Source organism: Buteo buteo, chromosome 22, assembly GCF_964188355.1.
Source record: "Buteo buteo chromosome 22, bButBut1.hap1.1, whole genome shotgun sequence".
In the NCBI taxonomy this organism is placed as follows: Eukaryota; Metazoa; Chordata; class Aves; order Accipitriformes; family Accipitridae; genus Buteo; species Buteo buteo.
Genome location: NC_134192.1, coordinates 20166190 through 20192894, shown reverse-complemented (window position 1 = coordinate 20192894; position 26705 = coordinate 20166190). Strand labels below are relative to the sequence as shown.

General features: G+C 38.6%; 1 protein-coding gene across 1 annotated transcript in view; it reads left to right on the top strand.

Moving 5' to 3' along the window:
* Window positions 1-26394, top strand: part of PCDH11X (protocadherin 11 X-linked) — a 376686-nt gene extending 350292 nt beyond the window's left edge. The window contains exons 6-8 of the mRNA XM_075054565.1: window positions 20146-20344; window positions 25906-26075; window positions 26371-26394. Of these exons, the coding sequence (XP_074910666.1) occupies window positions 20146-20344; window positions 25906-26075; window positions 26371-26394 (393 nt within the window). The remainder of the gene's footprint in view (window positions 1-20145; window positions 20345-25905; window positions 26076-26370) is intronic.
* Window positions 26395-26705: the final 311 nt, after the last annotated feature.

The following is a 26705-nucleotide window of genomic DNA, read 5'->3' as shown; positions in this document are numbered from 1 at the left end:
TGTAACAGTGCTCACTCCCCCTGTGATTTTCAGCACCCATTTTTTCCTCCTCTTCCTTGATTGCTAATCAAACCGCATATAGAAATGCTTTCCTGATGAATCTTGCTCAATCTTTGGGCAGTCTCTCATATGTGCTTCATTACCAAAACATGTAATTTGATCACTGTATGCCCATATAATATAATTCATCTTTTCAGAAGCTTTAAAGAGTTTTCCTCTGTGTCTAAAGGCTAAATATCCCAGAAGGCTGTTAAGTGGACTTGTCCTTCAAGCCTTAAGAAATGAATGGAATGCTGATTTGATACAGATTCGAGCACAATTTAAATAACCATGGTATTCCATTTCATAAACTGTGTGCTGTCTAAGGCTTCTCTGTATTGACTTTCATGTTTGGGAATGTTATTGTGGGGTTTTGTAATTCTGCTTGCTTGTTTTTACTGGGGGGAAAAAAAAACCAAAACCCAAACCAAAAAACAAAGAGGAGAGAAGGCAGAAGAAAATAATTCTTGCTGTACCTCTGAAACATTTTTCTTTTTTCATAAGTTGTAGGCTTTCCTGTATTTGTCCGAGCTTCCAAGGATTTGATATGATAGATAAGACTCGGTCAGTGATTCTGAAAAATAAGATTTGAGGGAATAATGATAATGTACATGTGAACAGGATAGGGGACAAAAGCAGGCTGTTATTGCATTGCCGTGCCTGTACACTGACAATAATGCCTGTGATTGCAGTAATGGACCCAAATGAATGATAAGCCTTTTTTTGAGCAAGTCAAACTGTCAGCCTATCCCTAAAATATTCCTCTGTCTGTCTGACTGAGTTAGCTGTGGCTCTTGAGACTCACCAGGTGCTGCTTTTATGCTCTTACTGGGCAAGTAGAGATGTCACACGAGCTGGCTTTTTTCCCCTGCTTGTAGCTCCTGTGCTTTGCCAGAGGTCAGTGTGTGAAGATTTCTGCTTAACTTTGGAGTCTAATGTCTGATGCTGTACCAAGGCAAATTATCTGTGTAAGCACTGTCTGAAATGAGTTGTCTTTTGTTCACAATGGTCTGATTTGAGTCATAGTATATAATAAATAATGAATGCAAAAGAGAGGTTGCAGTTCAGTCACAAATTATTATTTGCAGAATTACTGCTGACCTCTCATTAGCACTTACAAGTGGCAGACCAGCTCTTGAAGGATTTAGGAGATTGCTTAATGAAGATTCATTTATTAAGATGTATGGCTGGCCAATATACTGGTCATTACATTGATCTTAGGATTGGATCAGAGTGTGAGCAACCTTTGTGCATCTGAGGAATGAAAAGGAGAAGCAGCTAACTACTTGGAGCAGCTTTGTTGTCATTATTTTTTGGATTTGTCTACTCTTTGTATTAAGAGGTAGCTCATTCTTTTTTTCAGTCTTCTTTAAAAGCTTTCCTTCTTTAAAGGAAAGATATTTGGTTATATGATATTTTTAAAAACAGGATTTTGTATAATAGTGCTGTATGCTATTCCACAATTCAGTATTACATTTACATTACCTATTGTAAGGCCTACCATAATGCCATCCACACAGGCATACAGAGTGTGCTGCAAGCTTTGTGGTTTTGACAGACAAATTATATAGGTATGTCAAATGTAGAACACAGTAGAGAAACAGAATATCTGAAATATATTTTATTCATAGACACAGACCATTGTGTCACTAGATGTCACCTAATCAGGGAAGATAAATGTCTTTTTGAACTTAAGCAATTTATAGGTAGAAATTAAGGTAGTGTTGTGCCCTACCCCCATTTCTGTTTTCTTATTTGTTTTCTTACCAAAAATCATCTAACAGGTAAGAGATAAATACGTACACATTGTTTAGGGACGACGTGATTTTTCTTCCTGCTACAGTCATTCTTGGTGTGCAGTCACCTTCTTTCACACTCTTTCTCCTCCTGGGAGAGACGGGAGAATATGCTCAGTTTTGATGGAGCAACTTAAAAATATCTCCAGGTGTAACTCGGGTCTTGTAAGCAAAGGAACGTTGGGTCTCCTGTGTGAGGCTTAGTACCCTCCCGATGCACTGCTGGAGCTCCAGCCTCATGGCTTCTGTTTTATGGTAATGCTGCTTCTGCATCGTAGCAGTTTTATTGTGTGTGGAAGAATTAATCTTCCTTGCAAAATACCCAAGAGTGAGGGAGTGTGCTTGTGTGCAAATAGTGCTATATATGCCACATTATAGCCACAACTCCGGTGTTGAAAGATTTTGTGTGATCTGTCTGTAGGGATTTACTGGGTTTATATATGACTGAAAATACTCCTGGCAAAGTAGTGACTAAAAGCAGTGGGTCTGTGTTTAGCTGTCAACAGCTGGAACCCCGCTTCAGAGGGATGGGCACGAGTATTGACCTGAAGAGTAACAAGCTTTGGATTTATTCTGATGGCAGAATACTACTATACAAATATGGTAATGTGGATTAAATGTGGAGAAAGAGTGGGTTTGGGTTTTGTTGTTTCGGAGGTTTTTTAAATCATTTAAGTGGAAGTATGTAAAGCCAAAGTAAAGTATGTTTTGAATTTCACATTTTCAAGATTACTTCTGTTCCTGAGTTTTGCTTCAGTTTTGTGCAGAAGCTCAGTATTATTGTTCAGTGGCTTTGGACATATCTTCCTAGGGTCGGAAAATTGGATTTCCATTCTGGTGAATTTAAATTAAAAACAAACAAACAAACAAACCCACAAATAAAACAAAGAAACAAACAACCGCCCTCAAAAAAAACACATCCAATGCTTTATTTTCATGGATGGGAAAACAGTCATTGATTGTTTTACTCAAGTTTTAAGCTAGCTGGGATAACGCAAATCATTACACTTAAAATATAAGTTGCAATAATTGAACCTTCTGCCTTCGGTAGGGGTATCTCAGTGGGAACCTTTGTCAGACGTTAACATGCACTGAGGAGACATTGACTGTTTCAACTTTCCATTTCTGAAGTTAATTGTGTGGTCCTCTCTCACCTCTGTAAATCGATCAAGTTTTCAGCTTGTTCTGCAAACACGTACACTTACAGCACTGGTGGAAGGTAAGGCAGCACGCTGTAGTGTCTGTGCTGGATTTCGGAGCTGCAAAACAGTCTCATTAGAGAGAAAATCTGCCTTACGCTTTCCTGTCAAGCAACAAGTATCCAAGTATTTTAGTTGGAGTCTCCTAATTCAGTGGCGTCCCTTTGTTTGAAGAAAGCCGAAGCAGGGAGGCGAACGCCTGCTGTCCCTGTCTGGGTGGTGCGGCATTCTGACCATGGGAGAAGAACAGTCTGGAGGTGGTGATCAGCCGTCATTAACAGCAGAATTTGGCCTTTTAATTTTTATTTTATTATTCCTAATGAGCTGAGCGTTTTGCAATTGAAAGCAAAATGACTCTCACAAATCACCTTTCACCTGGTAAGAGATCCTTTCAAAAGAGAAAAAGAAAAATCTATTCATGTGTTTGCATTAAGATACAAGACCTCTGCCAACTGTGGTTGAAAATATGTCTAAAATCAATTTGTTTTTCAATATTTTTCAGTTACTGAAACTCTCAGAAAACCAATTTAATTAGTTTTTCTCACAGGAATTATGAAGAGTATCCTCTTAATAGTTTAGAAGTCAAACTCCATACAATAATATAATTATTTTGAATGAACAGAACAGTAAAATCTGAGGGCATGGTGTCTTCAGCTGTCTGCAAATTAGCTGGATCCATTCTGGTTCCTGTTTTGGACTTAACCACAATATCACTAAACATTTCCAGAAATTACCCCAGAACAATCAAAACAAAAAAGAGTGTGTTGGGTTTTTTTCCTCTTTGCTCTCTTGGGGGGGCTTATTTTTGTTTTTTAAAAGCTTTAAAATAGCTGAAGAACTGGTTAATCCACACGCTGTTTGTGGCAAGATGAAAAGAGAACATGGTATAAACAAAAAAATGCTGGTGTGGGAGCTAAAGCAGTTTTCACGAGCCTATTGAGTAAATCATACCCAGCAGCGTGACTCCGCAGCGGCTTCATACACGTGCTGGGGGGTGAATTAGTTCTTTGCGGCCGTACTCTGATCCAGGAGGCAGCAAGGATTCTGCGGTGGCCAGTTGCTAAGGGAAGGTGAAGTGCAAGGTTTTAGTCGAAGGTTTTCCACAGGTTGGTGTTTAAAATGGAGGAGAATGTTTGGGTAACTATGCAATAATTCAACCTAAACAGGTAGTCTGTTAAGGTATATTTGCTGTTACCGCTTTCAGTGTTGCTATGTTTTAATTCTTCAGTTGCTTATTTGAGAGTATTTGCGGCTGGAGCTGTAGCAGTGTGCTTATAAGAGATGTAAGCTCGGACAAAATCAAACCTTTGCAGATGGATGTGTTAGTTTGTGATATAATGCCTTTTGGCTGATTTTGATTTGCATCGATTTGCCTGTGTTTTTGTTTGATTAGCTCTAGGCTGGTATTAGAAATGTGGGCTTTACTGTTTGATCCCCCATTAGGCTTTCACCTAGATGTCCAATTCATACATGCCACTCACTTCTCCTCTCGCCTCCTGCTGAATGCAGCTCCCTGCCTGCCTGCCTTTGGAACTTGAAAAATTAAATGAAAAAAAAAAATTCGGAGTGAGCCTGGAGCTGAACGGAGCTCTGATATTCTGTTTGAGTTTCTAAAATGAATAACAATAAAACATTTCAGCATTCATTTAATATAATGAAGTTTCATGAAACTTCTGTGCTAGCGTTCCTCGAGAAACTCTCTAATGCTGCTTTGTTGCAGGGCTTTGGTTAAAGAGAGTCTTCTGGAAAAAAATTATGGTCATTTTCTGGAGAACGTTATTTCTTCTGATATTTTGATACAAGTTGTGTCAATATCAAATTGCAAGACTGATGTAGGAAAATCACTGAATATGCATCTAGTAATGTTTCCTTTGTGAAGGGAAACTTAAAATTTTAAATAATGTCCGCTTTTCTTCTGAGGAAGTCTGGTTTTGCCAGTGATGGCTTGTTGGGTCTCAAGATTTAGCCCTGTTTTGCGTATCTTCAAACTGGTCGCTATTACCATGTCTTAGATTCTGAATCTGGATTTTATTGGGTCTTTTATCATTCACTTCACCCAACAGTTACTTGGAGGGAGGTAGGGCTGGGGGAGAAGTAGTTCAGGGAGCTTTGGATCAAGTCTGCCGTACGTAGGTAATGCATCTGTCAGGGCATAGGGGTACTACCTTGAAGCATTTTAAAAGTCTGAGCAGATTGTAGGATTGACTTAAATGCTAAAAGGAACACCCATGCTTCTCATCTAAATTCTGCATTACATTGCAGAGCTGGTAAGTTTTCAGATGTGACAGATTTCAGGCTCTGTGTTCAGAGCTCCTCCCAAAGTTCAGACTATTCTCGTGCAGCGAGTGGCAAACACTGGCAGGAGCACTCCTGTCACTGCACCTTCCGAACAAGAAAGAAAAAAAAACATATTTAAAAGCAATAGCAGATAATTGTAACGACTCAGTCTTAAGCCTCATGAACCTGTAGAGCTTTTAAGCAGGAACTTTGCTTGTCAAGGCAGTCCGTCCTTAGCCGTGGGTTTCTCGGCTCTAATTTGAAGATTTCCATTAATGAACTGGGCTGTTACTCACAGATGGAATATCTGGCAGAATGCATCTTCTGCAGTCACCAGTTTTTCAGTCTTGTTAGAGCAGATAAGATCATTATTGTTCTCTCACTTGCTCGCAGAGGTTTAGTGTTAGATGATGTTGCTAATGGCATTTTTTAATCCATATGGCTCCATTGAAACAGACTGCATTAGCACTCACTTCAGTGAATACCCGCTAGTATTGGCCAAACTAGTCAGAAAACAGTTTTTATTGAGTCACTTTCTTTTGGGTTTGTGGTGTATTGTCTGGCTTTGATATGGTTTTAAGTGATGCTGTATATGCTTGTATTTATGTGCATTATTCTTATGAAATGTCCATGCGTAATTCCCTATTTCGGGCAGTCGTGACACTTTATTGGAATATAAATACCTTTTTTTGGTATATTTTGAGAGAGAAGAGCTTTTTCTCTGGGGACGCATGCTAGATGGAGAACATAAAATGTAATTACAGCTTGCCTAACAGTGTCCCTTCTGTCCAGGAGTCCTGATTTCATTTTTGGATTCTGCTATTGACTTAGCCTAACCTTCAGTCATGAGAATCAAGAGGGCATAGCCGCTTGTACTTTGGTTTGTTCATTTGTAAACTGTTTTAATAACTGTCTATTCTATTCTGTTATTCTGAAACTGAATTAATCTTTCTAAAGCCCATTTGAGTAAAGAATGATATATATGTGCAAAGTACTATTACGCTATAGGCTGTTCTTCAAATTTCTAACATCTATTGTCAGTCTGTGGCATTTATTGTACATTTTTGTATTGCTGGGAGAAGGAGATTTACTGAAATGCAAAACCCACGGGATGCAAAAATGCTTAGTGTCTACCTAGCAAGTGTAAGAGTACATCACTGATAAGGAACTTTGCAGAGTTATGCCAATGGGGTGATGTGCTTGTGAAGTGACGGGCAAATTATTGATTAGAGCTGGAGAGTCATCTTCTTGTAGTTGTTGTTTGTCTTCTCTTTCTTCTGTGCGTCCCGGGGGAATCAGTTGGGAATTAGACTGTAGTCTGTATGAAGAGTGGATTTATAGTCTTTAACTGTGGGGAAAAAAATGGGGTATATCTTTTGAGGCAGGGACATAACCAATTGCAGAAAGCGAATTTGTTGGCTGGGGTTACAGTGAGCCAGCACAAGGGCATATAACACAAGAGGAAATTATTTCCTCCCAACCAGGGAAATGACTTCCACAGCTGCCTGATCTCTTTCATCAGAGACTCTCGGCATTAGTCGTTACTTCTGTTATGAAATAAATGAACATAGCGTGGTCCTGAGTCTCAAAGGCAATTGTAGAGATGTAGGTGAAAGGGACAAAGTGTTGCTCTGGATCCCTTTTGTTTCACTGCTCATGATGGCATTTAGTATCTTGCTACATGAGCGCTGACTGAAATCTGCACTGATTTTCATCGTGTTCGTCGGAGATGTGACAGTACATTTCTCTAGTAAATACATCTCTGTCTGTGCTTCAGCTACCTACGGCAACACAGCCCAAGTCTTTTGAACTTCTGGGAAGAGTCAGCTGCCGTGCTTCAGGCTGCTGCTTCACTTCTGGTTTCCCAGTAAAATACTTTGAAACCAAAGCCTTGCTGCCAGCCTTCTTTCAAACAATGAGCCTGCCCTAACAGTTTAATATTATTCCATGGAATCTCAGACAAGCATTGGTTTTTCAGAGAGGGGGTGGTTGTTTTTTGTAAGAAATTATTTTTTTGTTTTCGACACTCTAGAAGGAGATCAAAGTCACTTTAGCTTGTGTTCTGCACAAAGGTCTGAATCCAGCGTGCTGGAAGTGAAGCTTCATCTCTTTGTGGCTTTGATTTTCCCCTTGCAAATACCATGTTTATGTGCATTCTTTTTTACATATCTCAAAATGTTTAAATGTCTTATACATTACAGTTAGTATTTCTACTGCTGAATCGACTACAACCGGTTGTGGAGCCATTCCTCCCCTTCCCACCACCCCTCCTGCATTCACCCAGCTTCCGCAGAAAGGGATTTTTCAAGTGTGGGCAATTAGCTGTAATAGTAGCTACAGATATTTTTGATTCCTCGACACCATATAAAACTGCCAAAAGACTGTAGCATTCACTCTGCTAAAGGCAGTTGCTGAAGTTCATGACGTGCCTTGATTTCTGGCCACTAATGAAAATGCGTTTCAGAGTCTGTTGAAATGGAAGCTGTTTAACAATAAGCATTTACCTTCCTCTAATTCTTCACCAAGAACCAATATGATTTTAAATAGAGTAGGATTCTTTTTAAAATTATGATTAGTCCCTGGTGTAAAGAAGGGTCCTGAAAGTGTTTAATTAGGCAACAACAAAAAGCACGAAATGAGCAAAGCTGATTCTGTAGATATCTGATGATCATACTGAGATATAATTGAAGTAGAGAAGCCTGTTGCTTCTAATAGTTTAAGTGCCTTGCACACCCACTGCATGCACTGAGTACAATAAAATGTTCTATCACACATTCTCTTCATCATACCCAATATATGATCCATAGTCCTGCAATAATAGCAGGGATAATTAATTCTGGCTTAAGTATTTAGAAAATTATTAAGTGCTGCAATTACAGGCTTTCCAAATGGCAGTATTTAGAAGCAAGAAGCTATTCTCTATGCTTGCCCCCCCTCCCATATCAGAGTGCACTGAAAAACTTCAATTCGGCAACATAAGGAAAAAGCCCCTGCAGGAGAGCATCTTAATGTAGTATTAATTGGGTAAAGGAAGAACATAGCTCAGGAACACAGAGGGCGCATTTGGAACAGGACAAATAATCTGAAATACAAGTTTGATGAATTCCCTTCATCTCTGTGCTGTGGTTGCTGCAGCACTTTTGTTTATATTGATCTGAACGGCATGGAAATTTTCTTTCATCTGTCATTTACATTCATTTTACCTCTTGCAATTGCCTCTGCCAGCTTACATGCTTGTTTTCTGGTGAATCTATTAATAAGATTTCCAGTACATCAAAAGAATTTCTTTTGTGCAAAGGTAGAATATAATATGCCTAAGGTGTAGGAGGGTTTCTAGCTTCAATTTTACCTGCTAAAAGTTATTAATGAGTTCTGTGAAGTAAAAAAAAAATAATGAAAAGGATAATGCTAATTGCATGCTGTAGATTTTCCTCCATTGCTTACTCATTTAGTTGGTGACTTGCAGAATAGAATATTTACACCGTAGCTTTCTTCTGATTGCAAGATGCCTCCTGAATTGACAAAAATAGGACCAAAGGTCAAATTAATTAAAAACAGTAGGAGAAAGAACATAATTAACACTGCAAGTTTGTATTTACATGTTTTGCCTGGAAAATGTGTGAAGTGCATTTTGTTTTGTGCAAAGCACAGACGCTGTTCACCAACGAAAATTAGAAAACACTAAGAAGTATCTTAAAGAGTAGAATTCAATGGAATTCTTTAGTTGGGAAAATTTATGCATAACGATGGTTTCAGGGTGAGCAACCAGGGTAGTTGCCATGAGTATTCGATAGTGTAATTGATACAGGAATGCAAGCCTGTGTTTGTGTACGTGTAGCTGTGGGTGGGAGATACCTGTGCCCATAGCGTCTCCCTGTTGCCTGCGTGCCTTATGCCAGCTCTGCTGACATTAATGTTATTACCCTTCCACACGCATGGTTTATTACAGAGGTCCTCCCTGGTTCTCAGGTATCTACAGCAATATGCCTTCTCCCGAGCAGTAAGAATACAGCGTGGACCCAAAGCCTTGCGTTTGTTCTTGTATGACTGCATGTTACAAAGGATTTCTGCACTGTCACGCTTTTCTGGATCAACTCGAGCAAGCAGTTGCCTTTCCTGATCATCTCCTTGGTGTCAGAGTTGCACAAGTATTGCAGATTTATAGGCTGCAAGTTCAGTGTGGCTTGTAGGGAGAATGATATTTATCTCTGATTTAACTGAGCTTTACGTGAAATTTGAATAATCCTGAAGGAAAGATGGTAGCAGTGTTAATCTTCTGGGTGGCAGGTGAGGAAATAGAAGTAGCCACGGAATGGGCTCGGGGAGTTGCAGAAGTGGCATTCGCTGTGCCTTGGGCCTTCCCTCCCCAGCCCCTTTTGTTTCTCATGATTATGCTCTTTATGAGTATGCAATAATGTTATTTCGGGGTTTATACAGTAAATGGCTGGGACTAAGTCTCTCTTAAGGAAAAAGTTGGTGTGGTCGGTGCGGGCTACGCAGCCGGCAGTCCCGTGAGAAGAGACGACCTTCGCGGCTCGCTGGAAGCACCCGCTCCTCACTTTTGCCAACTTCTCTACTATTTCCCCTTGATGCTTTATATATTTTTGCATGAGAACCTTCCTCTTGACTCTTTGAGTTACTGAGTAAACAGCTTCGCTTCTATCTCGGTTTCTACTTGCCGTGCACGGCTTGCGTTCCCCTGTTTGCTCGCTCGCCTCCGTGACCGTTTGTCAGGGAAGCGAGCCGAGGTCGCAGGTCTGCGCTTTATAGAGCCAGCTCCCCGCTGACGGACGCCTCGACCTCGCCAAAGCAGACCTTGACTTAGAGCTCCGCTCCCCAGCTTTTGCACCCTCGTCGTGGTTTCGGCGCACAAATCCCACGGCTGTAGGTCGTGCCCGCGTTGGAATCGGGGCAGCCGGGTCTGACGGCAGGCAGGTCGCCTGCTCTCGGCTGCAGGCAGCAGCTCTCGGCTTGCTTTGGGAGCAAGTGACTTCCCTCAGACTTCAGCTGGAGTCCCTTGGTTCCCCTTGCCCAGAACTGCAGTATTTCTTTATGCAAACTAACATATGCTGCATTACTTCGGTAATTTGTATTGTATATTTTGCTCTGTGAAGAAAGATAAGTAAGTAATCTTAATAGTCCCAAAGAATGGCTGCACTGAATATGAAAATAAGCTAGAAAGATTTAAGGAATATGGGAAGGCTAATGGCTTTATGTTTTGCTTTACTAAAATTACACAAGTGGTGCATTCTGAAAGGCAGTTACATATTCTGATTATCCGAAAGGATGATTGCAGAGACGTCTCTCTGTAGGAGCGAAGGTTGGTATCAGTGGTGTAATACAGCACTTCAATTTTTAATTTTTTTTCCCATTTACAAATAGGTATTTCAGGCATCCATTTAAGAATGTGTTAGTAGCATGTAGCTCAACTCACTTTAGTAATTTTGAATATTTCATGTATTCTGCTGTAAATAACAGCTAAAACTTATTATCACCCTGATAGTATAAGGTCTGAAAATAGTGATGCAAATGGGAGATTTCTGACTTTAATCAAATAAAACATAATCCTTTTTTCTTGGAGAGAAAAATGGGTATTTCAAATATTTGAAATAAAACCAAAGTATTCCAACAGCGTTCACCATGGCATTTACCACATAGCACCTTTCCTATTTACAATAGCCAAAGATTGAAACAAAGCAAAGTGTACCAGTGAAAAATTCCTTTCTTTAAGTATATGGAATAACTTCTCACATTGAGAGTAAAACTTTTATCTGACAATTGGAAAGGCAATCTCAGGATACATGTTTTGACCCTGGAAGCTTTCTTGGATTCTTCTGAGTGGTACCTCTTCGGGGGAAAGTTTTCTTCATCCAGGGAAGATTGTCCTGAACCACTGGAGTGCACTAAAGAGCATAATGCTGGTAAAAGTTTCCATACTGAAACGCTGGAATTTTACTTTGTAAAAGGAAATACAGCATGAACTGCATCACTGCTTGTAAATTTTTGCCTACAGCTTTATTTTACACAGGCCAGCAGGTTTTCTTTGTATTCTCTTGCCTTTTCCTTAACCATTTCACCTAAAGGTGGACTAATTATAGTTGCCGTGAGAATGTACTTCAGCTAGGTGACCTCAGATGGCAAACACACTGTACATTTAAAATTAAGAATGGGTAATCTAGATGGTTAAAGGATATTTGCTAAAGGCCAAAAAGATAAATGTTGGAAGCAAATACTGATACAGAGAGCAGAAAAGAATGATCTCACTGCACTCAAGTAAGTCTTGAGTTTCCTGAGAGCCCATTTTGGGTAAAAGGGTAACTTCTTGTCTATTCTTTCTCTTCTCCAGAAAGAGCAAGATGCTTTTTTTGACAGCTGCATAAAATATATTAGTTTTATCCTTCCATTTTAACTATCACCAGTTCCCAATCTAGTGAATCAAACACTTGGTATCAAACATTATAGATTTGCTGCTATAACAAACTAAATGCTGTCATAACAAAGGTGTGCTGTCATAACGAATGCAGTGAGATAGTGACATGCCAAATAGCTGCTTTTCTACTTGCTTTAAAAGGCCCTTCACTTTTAATTTAATTTTTTTTTTTAATTTTTATGTTGACTCTTCTTAGGGAGATATTGCAGAAAACCTGCTGCTTTACTATGTCAGGGTTTAGCAAGGGCTGGCTGCTCCCTGGGGGCCAGGAGCAACGGGTGGTCCCCATGGCTTTTGAGGGCTACTGTGTATGATATCAAAATTAGAGGAAATGTAGTCTAGAAACCTTTGGATCCAAAAATTTGGGGCTTTTTTCTAGAAGAAATTCAGGAGATCTGTCTATCTCTTTATTCAAGAGGTACCTCAACCTCTTCAGGTTCTAAGCTTATATTTCAGACTTGCTCTCTGCCCTAATTTGTGCACTTTTTTTTTTAAACCATAACAAAATGAGTTCACCTGTGACAACTACCTATGTGAATATTAAATGTAAGGTTATTATTCTGTGTCTGTGTTACACAGGAACTGCTTGATAACCATCCCGCTCAGATGTCCTATCCACACCTGCAGGAAAAAGTCCTGAGGAGCCAAGGTTTATTTTATGGGGTGAACTACAACTGAAGTGATACACAACTACTTGTGTTAAGAGTATTTAAGAATACTCCTTGAGCATGTCTTACTAAAAGTGTGTGTCTGTGGTTTTTCTTCTAACTTCAGTACACTTTCAACCCAAAGAACCAAAATTAGATGAAAGTCCCTTTTTCTGGGAAACGCTAATAAGAATAGCTCCATTTATTGGTTTGAAGTGATAGGGCACATTTTCAAGCCTCTTCAAGTGAATACTTGTGATGGCTTGTGAAGTTATACGCATGTGTATTGCTTCAGAAAGGTTTGACCTTTAAATGAAAAACTGAATAGAAAAAAAACGTAAATGGAAATTGAATCAGGTTCTTGAGATTTCTTCCAGGTCTCTCTAGCTCTAATAACCTCATCATGCTTGAACTTAATGGGTTAGCCTTGACTGCTGTGATGCAAAAGTAGGGGCTGGGGGTCAGGGAGTAATTCACTGGAACAACATTTATTATTCCATAAATCTACACCTTACTCACGAAGAAAGATGAAATCTATTTATCTGAGCCAGAACTGAAATGTATAAATTAACAGAATGAAATTCGAGCTAGAGTGCTATGTACATTTGTGAAATTGTAAGATCTGTTCTATTTCGGTATTAACACAAAGAAAACACCAGGTAAGCAATAGTGTTGCTTTTAAAAGAAATATTCACAACTGTAATAACACCAAATCAATATTTCTGCTAAAAAAGATCCATGTTGTTGGGCCAGCGGTCAGAAGTGATCTCAAATATTGCCAAAATGTTTCTGTATTATTGTTTATGATTATGTTCTAACTAAAATGGCTTTGCCTATCAGAAGTCAAGCATTCAAGGTAATAACATCAAAGATGATAACCTAGAAAGTGAAGAACATATTGAAAAAAAAATCAGTTGAGACTTTCCTATTTTTCAACCTCAGCAACAGCACAGCCATAGTGCAACTTTCATGTGTAATTTTTATTTAATCACATGTCAAATTGAAGACTTACATGGATTAAACTTTAAAAAGCATGCTTTCAGCTATCATTTTGACATCTAGTTAGCATACAATAACTGCCTTTCAAAAGCTAAATAAAATGTTTGACATGCTTTAAATGTTATTTTCAATTTTATTTGTTTTTTTTCTATTTCAGTTCTTTGTTGTTATTTCAAGAAGCTCAAAAAAATACAAGTTAATTGTTAAATGTTGCTGGGAAATGTCATATGAGATATATTCTTTGGCACAATGAGGATTAGAATCTGAAAATAAATACCTACTGAGGTTGTTAATCCCAAATTTATGAAGTTCCAGGTTTATAGCGGTTTTGTTCAGCGATGATTTGGCTAATGAGTTTGTTCCATGACCTCTGTGCCACAAGAGGAAGATGGGAGTGTGGGCTTAGCTTCTAGTTACGTTGGTGAAAAATGGCATCAGTGAAAATTTGCTTCTTAAAGCAGGTGGTGGTAAAAAAATTTCTGTTGCTTACCCACGTGAAAAAGGGTTTCACAGAATGATTCTTTTGCAATAGCTGAAAGATGGTATTTTCACTTATCAGTTAGGTGCAGTTTTACATGCCTGCAAGAAATGCCTGTAGGGGCATGTAAGTATGATTTTAAAAAGGCACCCTGAGTAAGTGAGTGTGGTAGAGTTACGAGATAGTCTTGCAAGATTATTTGTCATAACTTGAGCCAACTCTTTGTGTGAGTGAATCCAGCTACAAGATCTGACAATTTTAAGTAATTTCCATTTGAGCAGGTGAAGGGGCACTGTCTGTTCCACTGTTTTGCTGTGGAGGTAGTAATTCTTTCATTGAAAAACTACAAATCTGTCTAGGATAATCATCCATATTGAATTTGCATTTGTCTGGGCAGTCAACCAAGCTTTTACTTGTCTTTTTGAAAGTAATAGATTACGATTCCTGCTTCTAAATAAATTAATAAAGTGGGAGGAGTTATTTAAATCAATAATAAGTGAAAGCCTAAAACTATTTACATATCTCGTACTACTATGGAACAGTTAGATTGTTAATCATAGTGAGGAAAAGTAGAAGCATTTATCAAAGCTTTCTCTTCTTTAGAAGGAAGCCAGATGCTGAATTTTCCATTAGTAATTAGTGAGGCTATAAGATACCAGTTATTAATGTTAATGATATTAAATCAGGAGGACTAGATGAGTTTATAACAAGAATGTCAAAAGGATTATATTGGATTCCTGAAGTTTTAAATGGCTGAAAATGTAATGTTCTGCCAATATGTAAAAGGATAAATACGGTAAACTGGGAAAACAGTAGGTCTGTTTGATTTGACAAACTTAGAGAAAATCAGAAGCTGAAAGGGATGCAATCAATAAAGATAGGACAGTAGCTGATACAGCTGAACTTGTTCAATAAAAAGAAGAGCTTGTTCAACAAGCTTGATCTGTACGAGATGACAGTTAAGGCTAATGGTATTGGCAGTAGTTGGGGGTGTTACTTTTTCATGCGAGATAGGGAAATACTGATTTTAATGTCCACTAAGCTTGGACTTCTGAAATCGGCTGGATATTGTCACTTTGATGCACACCACTCCTCCCCTTCGCCCCAGCAGACAAGCCCACTGTTTTCATCTTTAAAAAAACCCAAACAAACAACCAACAGTCCTGTGCAGGATCACTGCAGGCCATATTGAAGAAATTATAAAAAAACAACTGCTAAATTATAAAAGGTGATAACAATAGTGATTCATTGTTAGGTGATCAGTTGTGTGTAATTACGGTGACCAAGAGTGTTCAGCATCTTTATAGATGCTCCAAAAGAAAATACAGATCACTGCTGGTAAAAATTTAGAAGTTAGTCTAATTTGAGTGAAAAATGATAATGAGCTGCACTGTATATTTTGTCCATTACAAAGTAATCAACATAACATAGTAAGATCTTAGATTTAATGCTGTGAGCTGCAATAAGTGTGTGAAATACAGACTTATAAAACAGTTGATAGAAACCATTTGGGCCATAATAGTTATGCTGTACACTACTAAGTTTAGGGAAAAGAAAAATAAAAATACTAGCTTGTCCTTCTTCAGTTTTAATGCGAAAATGTGTTTCCCATTGGATTTGCAGTTGGATCCTTTCAAGCTGTTTGTTTTCATGTTATTTTGAGAATTTTACATTGATAGTAGCTGGGTCCTGTGTGTCTCAATCAAAGCATATGGAACAAGAGATTGTCATTTGGGAACAAAAGGTGGTAGTTGAGTATAAAAATATTTGAGCTGGAAATGATAGTTTGATTAGGGATTGTCTTTAACAACTGGTCAGAACAACTGGTCATAACTGAAGGTAGTTGTTGCGTGGTTTCATACCTTCCTAGCATTTGAAAGACATAAGCAACTGAGAAAATGAATATTAATAGCAAAACTAGATTTTGACGTTTGAAATAAAAATATATTTGACTACTTCTTTATTCACTGGCTGCTAGTAGTGGAGAAAAATGTTGAAGTAGTCCTATTCTTTTATGCTATCTTACATCTCCTAAATAAGGTCTGTTTTAAAACAGAATTATCATCTAAATAATATAATTAATTAAACATAAATTAAACAGTGGTATTTTTTCTTTATGATCTCCTTTTAAAAGGATACTAATTTGCTTCAGTGAATGAAGATAATAAGGTTAATAGTTTAATGTTCCTCAGTTGATATCTGCTGCTTTTTCTATTACCTTTTTTCAGTTTTTGATTATAAATTGGCTAACCCCTGGTGTATAATTCCAGAAATCATCCCTTCAATGTATCCAAAGCTATTTACTTAGACTCATCTTTTATTATTCCCACTGCCACAGTCTAATTATTGTAGTGAAAGATTGAACACAGAATAGTTTGGGGCTTTGATCAGTCTTCATATAAATTTCAATAATGAGAGTAAAAGGTTTGCGGTTTTCTGAGATAATTTGATCCCTCCAGACACACACTGCTTTTACAAAATGCAGTGGATGCCGTATGAGACCTCTGACAGAATTTGTGTCTGGGTTCGTGACATCTCTGGAAGCAAAATCCTTTTTTCATTCCAATAAAGAGTAATTTAATGTCGTTAAATATGTCAGAGAAACTATATACTACTGTACATTTTTCCTTAAATTTTCACTTCATTTTCCCCTATCAGTCTAATTGTCTGTATTACAAGTTCCTACATCAGCATTCTCAGAATCCACTAAGAATACATAATGGGGTTTCTTGCATTTCTCTCTTTTTGAAAAAAATATATTAACTGTCAGTCAAATAAATAAAACAAACCATAATCCTTGTTATTCTATTACTATCAGTGCTAACTCCCTTTGGAGATAAATAGAAAAGCAGCTGGAGTCTGAGGATATTTTGTAATCTTATAAATTGAAATTTAAATGCCTCAAGGAGGAAATTTCCAAAATAATTGTGACAGAAGATAAGTCCCAGCTTTTGGCAAAATTTTATTAGAATTACTTGTTCCAGATCATTGTCTGATGCCTGCATGAATTAAGAAAATGGCAGCACTGCCATGTAGAGAAATAGCTGGGTTTTTTTCATCTTGATAAATTCTTCCAAAAGTGCTCTGTCATCAGCATTATCAGGTGTGACGTACTCAGGGACACTATCAAATTAAAAATCATGAACCTTTAGCTGATGCCAGTTTATTTTAAATTGTATCATTTTTATCTTCCCTACTAATAACATCTCAATCTATGTATTTACTATTTTTTACTGAACGTGAAGGTCAGTTAGTGAGACTTTTAATTTTGTTTGGGGTATGGCTTTGTTTTTCTCACTGGGCTAAGCTGTTAAAAAAAAAAACTTGGTGACTTTCTGGTCTCCTGTCCTGTCATCTACTTAAGAACTTTTGCTGCATTTTGATGACAAACCATGAAAAGAAATGTTCATTTGTTTAAACTTAGTGAATCCTAGTTGCACATAATAGTAACCATTGCATTCCCAGCCATTTGCAAAAGCTAATACTGGTATCTAACACTAAAATTTGGGCTAATAATGTTTTAAGAATACTTTATTCTTAAGATTCATGGGTAACTTGGCGATGAGAAGATACATCCTAGCATGAGTACGAAACAGCACATGCAACAGGAGACAGCACGAAGGCAATGTAAACCTCACAAAATATGCAGTTTTACAAACAGTTTATGCAATGAGGGTTGATTTTTCATAGGTATTGTGAATAGCAGACTCATTTAAGTCCAAAGAAACAGTACATTGCATTTCCCCATGCGGTAGCTGTATGTCTGTGCAGTTTTGCATGCGGGGAGTAAATCAGAAACATGACAGGAATGTTTTCACTGGATCAACTCCACAAAACTTCAGTTGTTTGGACTTTCAGGTAAGAGTCAGCTGAGACTGCTGGTATGAATAGGGCTCTGAGAGGCAATTGATGGTTAAGAAGTGGAACAGGGTAAGTTGTATCAGTATCTTCTGTGGATCCATCTGGTTTTTGGACTGTGCAGAGACACTCCATGTATGTCCACCCATCTGTGGTGGGAAACCGCTCAGACAGCCGGTGGGAGGAGCAGGACCACTGTCCCAGCTGCCCTTCCAGAGAGCCCTGGGAGCAGCTGCAGGCAGCTCGCTGTAGAGTGAAATAATAAGATTCTTCTGGTGACACCAAAAATGCATGGGGGGGGGGGGGTGGGGGGGTGTTAGCCGTGAACCTTTCACCATCTGAATTTTTTTCCAGTGGTCTGTAAGGCTTCTCCTGCAGTCACAGCAGGGATGTCTTCTCCCCTTTCCATCCTGTGCGATGGGAAGTCATTCTGTGTTCAGGTTTCCAGAGCTCAACTGATGTCTTGGCTTGATCTGTTCCAATTTTTCTTAAAGATCTGCCTAATGAGGGAGAGTCTAAAATCTGCAAATTTGGTAAACAGGAAAGTAGGACTGGAAGGCAAAGTGTACTTGATGATAAGCAGATTAAATCATCTGGAAAAACAGAGTGGCAGGAAGAATGAATGCAAAGTGCCGCACTTAGGCTCCAGCAATCAATGGCAATAACCAGAAACGGGACAACTAGCAAAACATCATTAGAAAAGGAGCTGGGCATTATGGTGGTTGGCAAGGAAAATGTGTTACGCTGCCATGAAAAAGGCAAAGCAGTAGTGGAGCCTGCAGGAGATGTGAAATGATCCTTCTGCTCTACTCCACGCTTTAAAGATCTCAGCTGAAGCTCCGTAACGAGTTTTGAGCAGTGCGCAGAGCAGCATGTGTGAGTACGTGTGCAGGGGGGAGCAGTAAGAGATATCAGAAGACACACGACAGATTGAAATAATAAGGTCTGTTTATTCTGAAGTAGACTAAAGTGCCAAATGCCAGAAAGATGAGTGGGAATAACCAGACCATGATGGATGGGGCTGAAGAAGTGATTTATTTTGTAACAAGCAAGAGGCAGGCTAGACATTAGAAGAAAACCTCTCCATTAGCAATAGTGAACAGATTTTCTGGGAAAGCTGTGAATTTCTTACTGGTAGCTTTTAAGAAGAGTTTTCACATCTGTCAGGAATTGCATAGGTAAAGTTGATCTTGCCATTTTCTTGGCTGTACCACACCGTACAGCAGCTGTGGGCATATGTAGTAATGTCACAGTGATAAAAAGGGATTTTGAAAAATAGGGGAACTTAACTTTTTAGCAAAAACTTAATATAACTGATGGTGTTCAACACCATCACCTATAGGAATCAAATATCTAGGGACTTCTGACAGCATCTGCTGTATTATAAACACGGTATATACTTTTTTGCATAATTGCATCAAAAATCTGATCTCCAGCTTTGCTAATCCCAGCAGTTCTGGAACTGGAAAGTTTTACCTTGCCCTTCAAATGGAATTTTGAGTAACATCAGGCTAAGAATGTTTTAAATTGTTATTTTGGGGTTTTTTTGACTCTTCATGTTACATGTTTCCAAACCACATGGAAATAAGCAGGAGAGCTGCCTATTTCTTTGTTCTTATTTTCTTTTAATACTGGGATAGATTTACATTTCAGTTATTCAGCTCCTAAATCACGCGGAGTCACTTAGGTAATGAAAATACTGTCCTGTGCCTGGTGCATCAGGTGCTTCATTTCACGTGGCCCTTCCTTCAATAGCTGTGCTGTGATGCTCTCCTTCCTCACCTCGCTGTTTTCCAGCTTCCAGCCTTTTACAGTTAAGATGCAGGTCTGTGGCGTAACAGAAGTGAAAGGGGTCATAATGAAATGTCTGAAGGAGAGTAGTGGAATCTACTTTTAATTAATTAGTTTAACGGACGTGCAAAATCTATTAAAATTGTTTTCAATACATAAGGCTTGTTAGTGTTTGTTCTTTCTCTGCCTCAGAAGAATTCAACAACATTGGAAGTGTGTCACATTTTTTAGGCCCAAAAGTGTGGAACAGCTTTTAATGGGAAAGAAAATGTTTTTTGAAAACTAGAAAACTGAGCAGTGAAATAAATTGAGCCTCAAAAAGTGATTGAAATCTCCAAGTCAATATACAAAAGGCATCCAAAGACTTGTGAAGTCTGACAGAATCTCTTTAGTTTGAGGTGTCTTTCATTTTGCATCAGGGCTTACATTTTTAAAAAATAGAAGAAAGCAGTGCTGTCAGGTGAAGCGGGTTTGAAAGCAGGCTGCCTGTTCATGAAAGCCTGAAATTGTGCACAACTCTAGATAATGCGTCTTCAGCAGATAACTGAAATAATACATTTCCTAAATTGCTTGCATTAAGCAATTACTGATACTGTAGTGGAAACCATATAATTTTCTTCCTTCCTTGTAGCCTCAGCGCCGTGTCACGTTTCACCTACCAGATGGCTCCCAGGAAAGCTGCAGTGACAGCGGGCTCGGAGACCACGAACCCACGAGCGGTGCTAGCACGTCGCACCCTCTGCCCCTCGGCTTCCCCCAGGAGGAGTACTATGAGCAAGCTTCACCCAACAGCCGGACAGAAGGAGACGGCAACTCGGACCCGGAGTCCAGTAAGTGATGAACTCTGGTCCTCTTAGTTGTTAAATCATTTCAGTATCGAACGTGGGCAATTACAAAAACTGAACGTTGATTTTCATGTGGCCGAAGAAGCTCTGCATTTCTAAAAATGCAAAGTCTGGAAATAAAACACTCTTGAGCTTGAGAGTTTATGGATGACCTGGTATTTTATGGATCTGCTGTGCTATACGCTTTCTGATGAGGTTAACACTGTTGCCCTTACGGTCATAAATACTGTGCTGAGGGAGTTTACGCATTTTAATGGTTTCCCTATCCAACACTACTGCGCGTTGTAGGGTTTTTTAACAGGAAAAACCTGGGGATGATGAGTAGGTCTGTGACGACACTGCAGTCTCCAGAAATAAGGGTTTCTTGATTTGTCTTTTGAGAGCAGCTATGGTATGTAGTAATAATTGCAAAAGAGTTTGTCATCTTACTTCTGCTGTTACCACTGGCTTCTTATGATATTGAAAACAGTTAAGCAAAATCAATATGAGCTCAGGACCACGCTAAAGCTACAAGTACTGGCATTGCTTTCTCTGCCTTGACGTGATGGCCAGTTGGAGACTCCTCTGTACTTTAGTCAACTGTTAATCGTCCAGGGGCTCTTTATCTGGATTAAATTGAACTGTGCCATTGATAAAGAGACACCTGAATGTGTGTAAGCCTCTAAGGCCTTGTTAGTGGCCTAATAAGTGATTTGAAAATACATCTGTTCTGGGCAAAACTTGGCCCGAAAGGTGTATTTCAGCTGCTTTAGTGTATCATGAAGAATGAATTAGTAAGTCCTATGCACTTGAAATAGCTCTGTGAGAAGGTACTTACATCTCTGCACTGGCAAATACAGCATCCAGCAGAGAGCATTACCTCTGACTCTGAGCTGGCTCTGACAAATTCAGCCTGGCTCTTGGAAATCACACTGCTGCCTTTGCCTTGTGCTGCCCGAGACTGGAGGCTGAGGGACTTGTCTGCTCTCTTTTTCTTTTAGTTCATAAACTATTAACTGGGGATCCTCAGTTTCAGACTTTTTAAAATTTGTAAAGTTATATGGTTCCTGAAATAATGCCGGAATATTTTCTTTTCTGAGCTGATAGACAGCTGACAAGAACCATCAGAGGTTTTGAATGTTGCGTTGAAAACATTATTCATCGTTTGCTTTTGTTTGTGTTTATATATTTGAGGTTGTAATATACCCTTAAGAATATTCTAGGCAGTCAAAGTGAATTCTTCACAGAACGAGTCTCTAAAGGGCTACAAATATACCCCCAAAGAAAGAAAATATCAAGTTATGTATTGCATTTGCTGCTTTTGCTATGCATACTCATGATCTGAACTCGCTTTCCAGCTCTCTCTTGTCGTTTGTGACTCTGATATTTATGCGTTACTGAAGTAAGCATGATGTACATGAAATCAGTATTTGGGCGCTTTCATGCAGAGAGTATGGGACAGGACCTAGTGTGTGAGGAGTTGTTAAAACGGGCATGTGGATCCTGTCTTGCCATTTACCAAGAGGCCCAGGTTTTGGATTTAGCAGCGCTTCTTGAGCCCGGTTTTTGCAATTTCAGAAGAAATATGGATCATGACTCTTCTAGAATGTTGCCCTAAAAGTAATATAGCTTTGACATCTGAATATCATTGACACCTATCACCTAGTGGAGACTAAGCAGGCATCTGATGTCTTCAAGTGTGAAGTTGAAGAAAGTTTAGTCACCTGTCTAATTACCTGACAGTTCAGTTTTAACTTGAAATCATCGTTTAACTAGCATTTGTTATGTGAAGAATTTTTGCCCTTCTAACTTGTATCTTATTGAAACAGTTTAATTCACACAATATAGTGTGATGCTTACAGTGCAGAAAGCATAGTTTGCAGTTCTTTTTAGTGTTTTATGCTTATATTAATGGCAGCATCTAGTGGCAGGAAAAAAGCAGATATAAATAGATGTCTGTTGTGTGCTGTCATACATCTAAATAAAAAAGAAGGAGAAGATCCACTGCATATTTTTATTCAGTATACTGCTGCAAAGTGACTTACTGTAGGTAAGAGCAACCAAAATATCTTGTGTGCTGATATATGAAAGTTTATTTTGTTCACTTGTGCAGGTGTGACATGTTTAGTCAATAGTGAAATAGTGAAAACCATTCTGAATTGATAGTTTCCTCTACAAACATGCTGCTGGGTTTTTGTTTGTTGGGTTTTTTCATCTAATTTGGAGTGGCATAATATATTCAAAGTGTTTCTATTCTCGTTTCATGGATAAAAATGTTGTTAATGTGAAAAGAGAAAGGAATATACAGTCAGATAATCTGAGTAGAATTGATACCACAGAATAAGCATGGCCTTCTTTCTATCCCGAGATCTTTAATACCTGACCTGTCTTAATCTGAAAGACTGTCTAAAACATTAAGCCTGATTAATCATCTGATGGTGATCTAGTTCACCTTTGCCTACCAAGGAGATGCAGAGTTGGGATGAAACAACTTCAGTGACAGATGCCACATCACACAGGGATATATTCAAAAGTGTTTTCTCCCACTTGTTTTTCCTGAATACAGTTCTTAGGTTTTATTTGTTTCTCTAATATTGGAAATTATTGTATTTTGGAAACTTTCCATTTATTAGCAATAGCAAAGCATTTATTACAAAACACTGAAAAAGATGAGCATAACTTAAAATAACAAAAGCTGAGAAATATTGGTGAGAGGAAGCCTTACAAATTCACATCCAATATAGGACTGAAGCAAGGGGGAAAGAATAACTGTAAGAATATAGTGTTTAGAAAACTATGAGCAATTTATATGTACACCTTTAAAATTAATTGACTGTACTAATTAAAATTAGAAATAGGCTATTTAAAATGATTTGTCTTCTCTTACTTTAGTTGCCTTCTCAAAAAAGCATAATGTGCAGTGTGGTAGATGCATCGTAAGGAAGACATGCCAATAAACTGTCACACTAGGTAAATAGTAATATAAAAATGCATACAGGTTTGTAGAGAACGTTATCCTTAAGAACAGCACTAATGTATGCAGTATTCATACATTTTCTGCTCATAAATTGCTCAAACTAATAAGGATGCTCCAGTAAGTCCCTATGCTAAGGATTTTAACCATACTACCTTCTCCCCGCCCCCCATTTTATGTTTAAATACAAAACACACTACAAACATAGAGAAAAAGTAACAAATTCTCTTTGGGTAAACTTCCCTAGCAAACTGTCTCTCAATGGTGCCCACTTAGTGGCTGCAAGCAGTGGTGTTGACCAAAGGGGTTGAAAGGTACGTGTTAACATCAGTTATGCTTGGTTATTTAATACATGTGTAACATATTAATAGCAAATTTTTGTGCTTCACCTGTTTTTATAGCCTTATCAAAACAATCTGGCTTTTTTTTTTTTCTTCAAAGAATAAAATTATTTTTCTTACTTTTATTTGGAGAATGTAGAATATGCCCAGTTCAGCTAAGAAATCGGACAGATTAAGAGGAGTATGATTGCAGCTTTGGGGGGAAAAAAAAAAAAAAGGCCAGAAAACCTGAAAGTAATCTCCAATTAATCAATTGTAATTATTTTGTACAAACAAAATGGAAGTATAGACAAAGCTAGTTGCAAATTAAAGGACTAGTTAATGAGGCAAATGACACTGAGTTTTCAGGGTTCTGAATAGGAGAAAACTGGCGTCTTTAAGGAGAGGGGGTCTTGATAAGGATATTTAACATGAATTAGTGACCAATAAGCCAAGAAAGTTGTCCTGAAAATCAGAAGGTGTAGAGCTAAGGAAAGGATGGCCAAGAGGCGAGCTGATAGCCGCTGGAACTTCATGGTCACTTTGAGCTGGTGTTGCCAGAGGTGTCTACAGCTGCTTGTTTGCGTCGCCCAATTGCACCTTCTCTTGTGGCAGCACAAGCAGTTGTAGAGCTGCTTGGGTGAAGTGGATGGAGGAATTCATCTGGGTTCAACCTAATCTGGGGGCAGCGGGGAAGTTATTTTTAAACAGATCAATTCCCCAATTCCATTCGTTACGTGAGGCACTATTTGTGGACAGCAAACAAGTGAATGAGTAGCTGGGGCAAAACTTATGCTGGCTTTAAGTGATCATCAGACTTCGAGAGAATTAGTCTTAAGAAGAATTAGGACTGTAATCTTATGGTATTTAGCCACATAAGAAGGAGGTTTGCTGCAAGGATGACATCTGTTCATGATTAACGATAGCATATATTTCTTCCCCAAAATTAAAAGAACACTTTCACCTTGCCTTAATTTTTGATAAGGATGATGTTGATGAGAGCAAAGACAGGCTGATGAAGAATGATGATAATGGAACTAAAAGTCAGAGCAGGTTCAGTGCATTCATGTGGAGGAGAGGAGATAATCTTCCTCCCAGGATATCAAAACTGATAGTGTTTTCCTTATTTTTCTGTAATTCTAAGAGACAAGGTGTCAAGAAAAAAAAGTGCTCAGTCAGGCTTCACTACAGGAAAAATTTTACAAGAAAAGAAACTAAGATATACGTAAACATAAAACAAGAAATGGTATCGTAGGTTTCCCAGGAATAGTACTGGTTTGCTCTATTACCTCACTTCAATGACATGCATTTTTAATATTGGGGAATACATGTATAGTTAGTCTGTATAGATTTAAGAACTAATAACTATTATTATGACACTAAGGTAGAACGTTGGTAATTAAGAAGGAAAAGACAGATTAATACAAGAATGTAAAAATCTCCATCATGACTTCATTAATGAGTTTGGCATTAAAAAGCAGTAAAGTGTCAATGAAATATTCTGCTATCTCAAAGCCAAGCATCACTGAAAATAGAGGAGGAGGTGTGTATGGCACAAGAATTGGATTTTGCTAAGGATTTGGAGTAATAGCAGTGGGATGAAATCTAATAGCTAAGAGTTTTTCTCATAGGAATGGGTGTATGTAACTAGTATATAAATCACCAGCTGAAAATGACATAAAAAAACCCAAACAACTGAGTATTACAAAGATAAACTATAAATCACCAGTACCTAATGTGATTGTGAAAAAATCCTGGGTTGCTCCTAGTACAGGGGGAAAAAAGAAAGGAAAAAAACCCAAAACCCCAAACCCCAAGCCATTGATGATACCACGACTGGCCTATTATGAATAATGTTGGCTTCCCACATTAAAGAAAGGTGAACTCACATGAGAAACAGGTGTAAAGAAATATTATTAATAACAAGGGAATGGAATGCCTATATACAGAAAAAGGAATTTATATTGGCCTGTTTAAACTGCAAGGTAAAGGCTGGCTGGGGATTAGGACTGCTCTCAAGTAATAGCAGAGAACGGGGGCCAAAATGAAGCGCTGGGTTGCTTCACAGCCAGTATAGAAGCAGGAAATGAGAATGCTTAAGTGGTTTTAAAGAGAAGCTTGATAAATTTGTACAAGGGCAAATAAATCACCCTCCATAATAGCAGCAAATCTAGTCTGTGATCCAAGAGGTCCCTTTTCTAGGTTGGTAATACAAAAGCTGTCAGTGAGCATGTTTGCTGAGTCTCGGTTCTGCGTTAGCCCTTGGCTTCCAGTTCCAGCCCTGGGCTGGACACTGGACCAGTACATATTCTGCCAGCCCAGCCGTCCCCGAGTGCTGAGAGAACCCAACCTTAGTGACGGCTCACAGGGTCCTGTAAATCCCGTTGGTGTTGTCGTGAAGAAGAAATGGTCAGTGCTGCGCACGGACGGCAGACAGCTGAAGGTAGGAAGCTTGCTCTCCCCGGGGAAAATGGCTGCATTTTTTGCCATGCTGACTTGTCAGATAATCAGAAACTCCGCAGTCCCTGAAATATACTCTTTAAACATCATCAATAAGACTGCTCTGACAGCTGGACTTCAGACCTCATGCTGGGGCACAAGAAAAAAATAAAACTACAAAGTTGTAAGTGTCTTGTCCCCTGTCCGAAAACTGGGGCTAGGAGTGCTTGCCAGTATAGACGATTATTTTTCTTTAATGGTGTTTTCATTTTTTTTATTCTCTTCTTGTGTGCTTTTAGTTCCGCAATAAGGTCGAAATGTAACGTTAATATTTTAATTCGGTTGTTGCTGAGTTATAAACACACTGTAGCGCTTGGGTCTGATTTGAGTGCAAAAGGAAGACACTGTCATTAGTTAAAGATAATAAATCTTGGGCTAAAATACATCCCAGTCTACCACATTTGCCCGTTGGGTCCTTTTACTTCTAGTGTACTGGGTTTTTCTATCCCCATGGCTGAACAGTAATAATTAATTCAGAAAGTGCTGAGGTAATTAATCTTTCTGAGGCAATAGAGTTTGATTGATCTTCTACCTTTAATCAAATTAGCTTGTACGTAGGTGGGAGAATGTAATG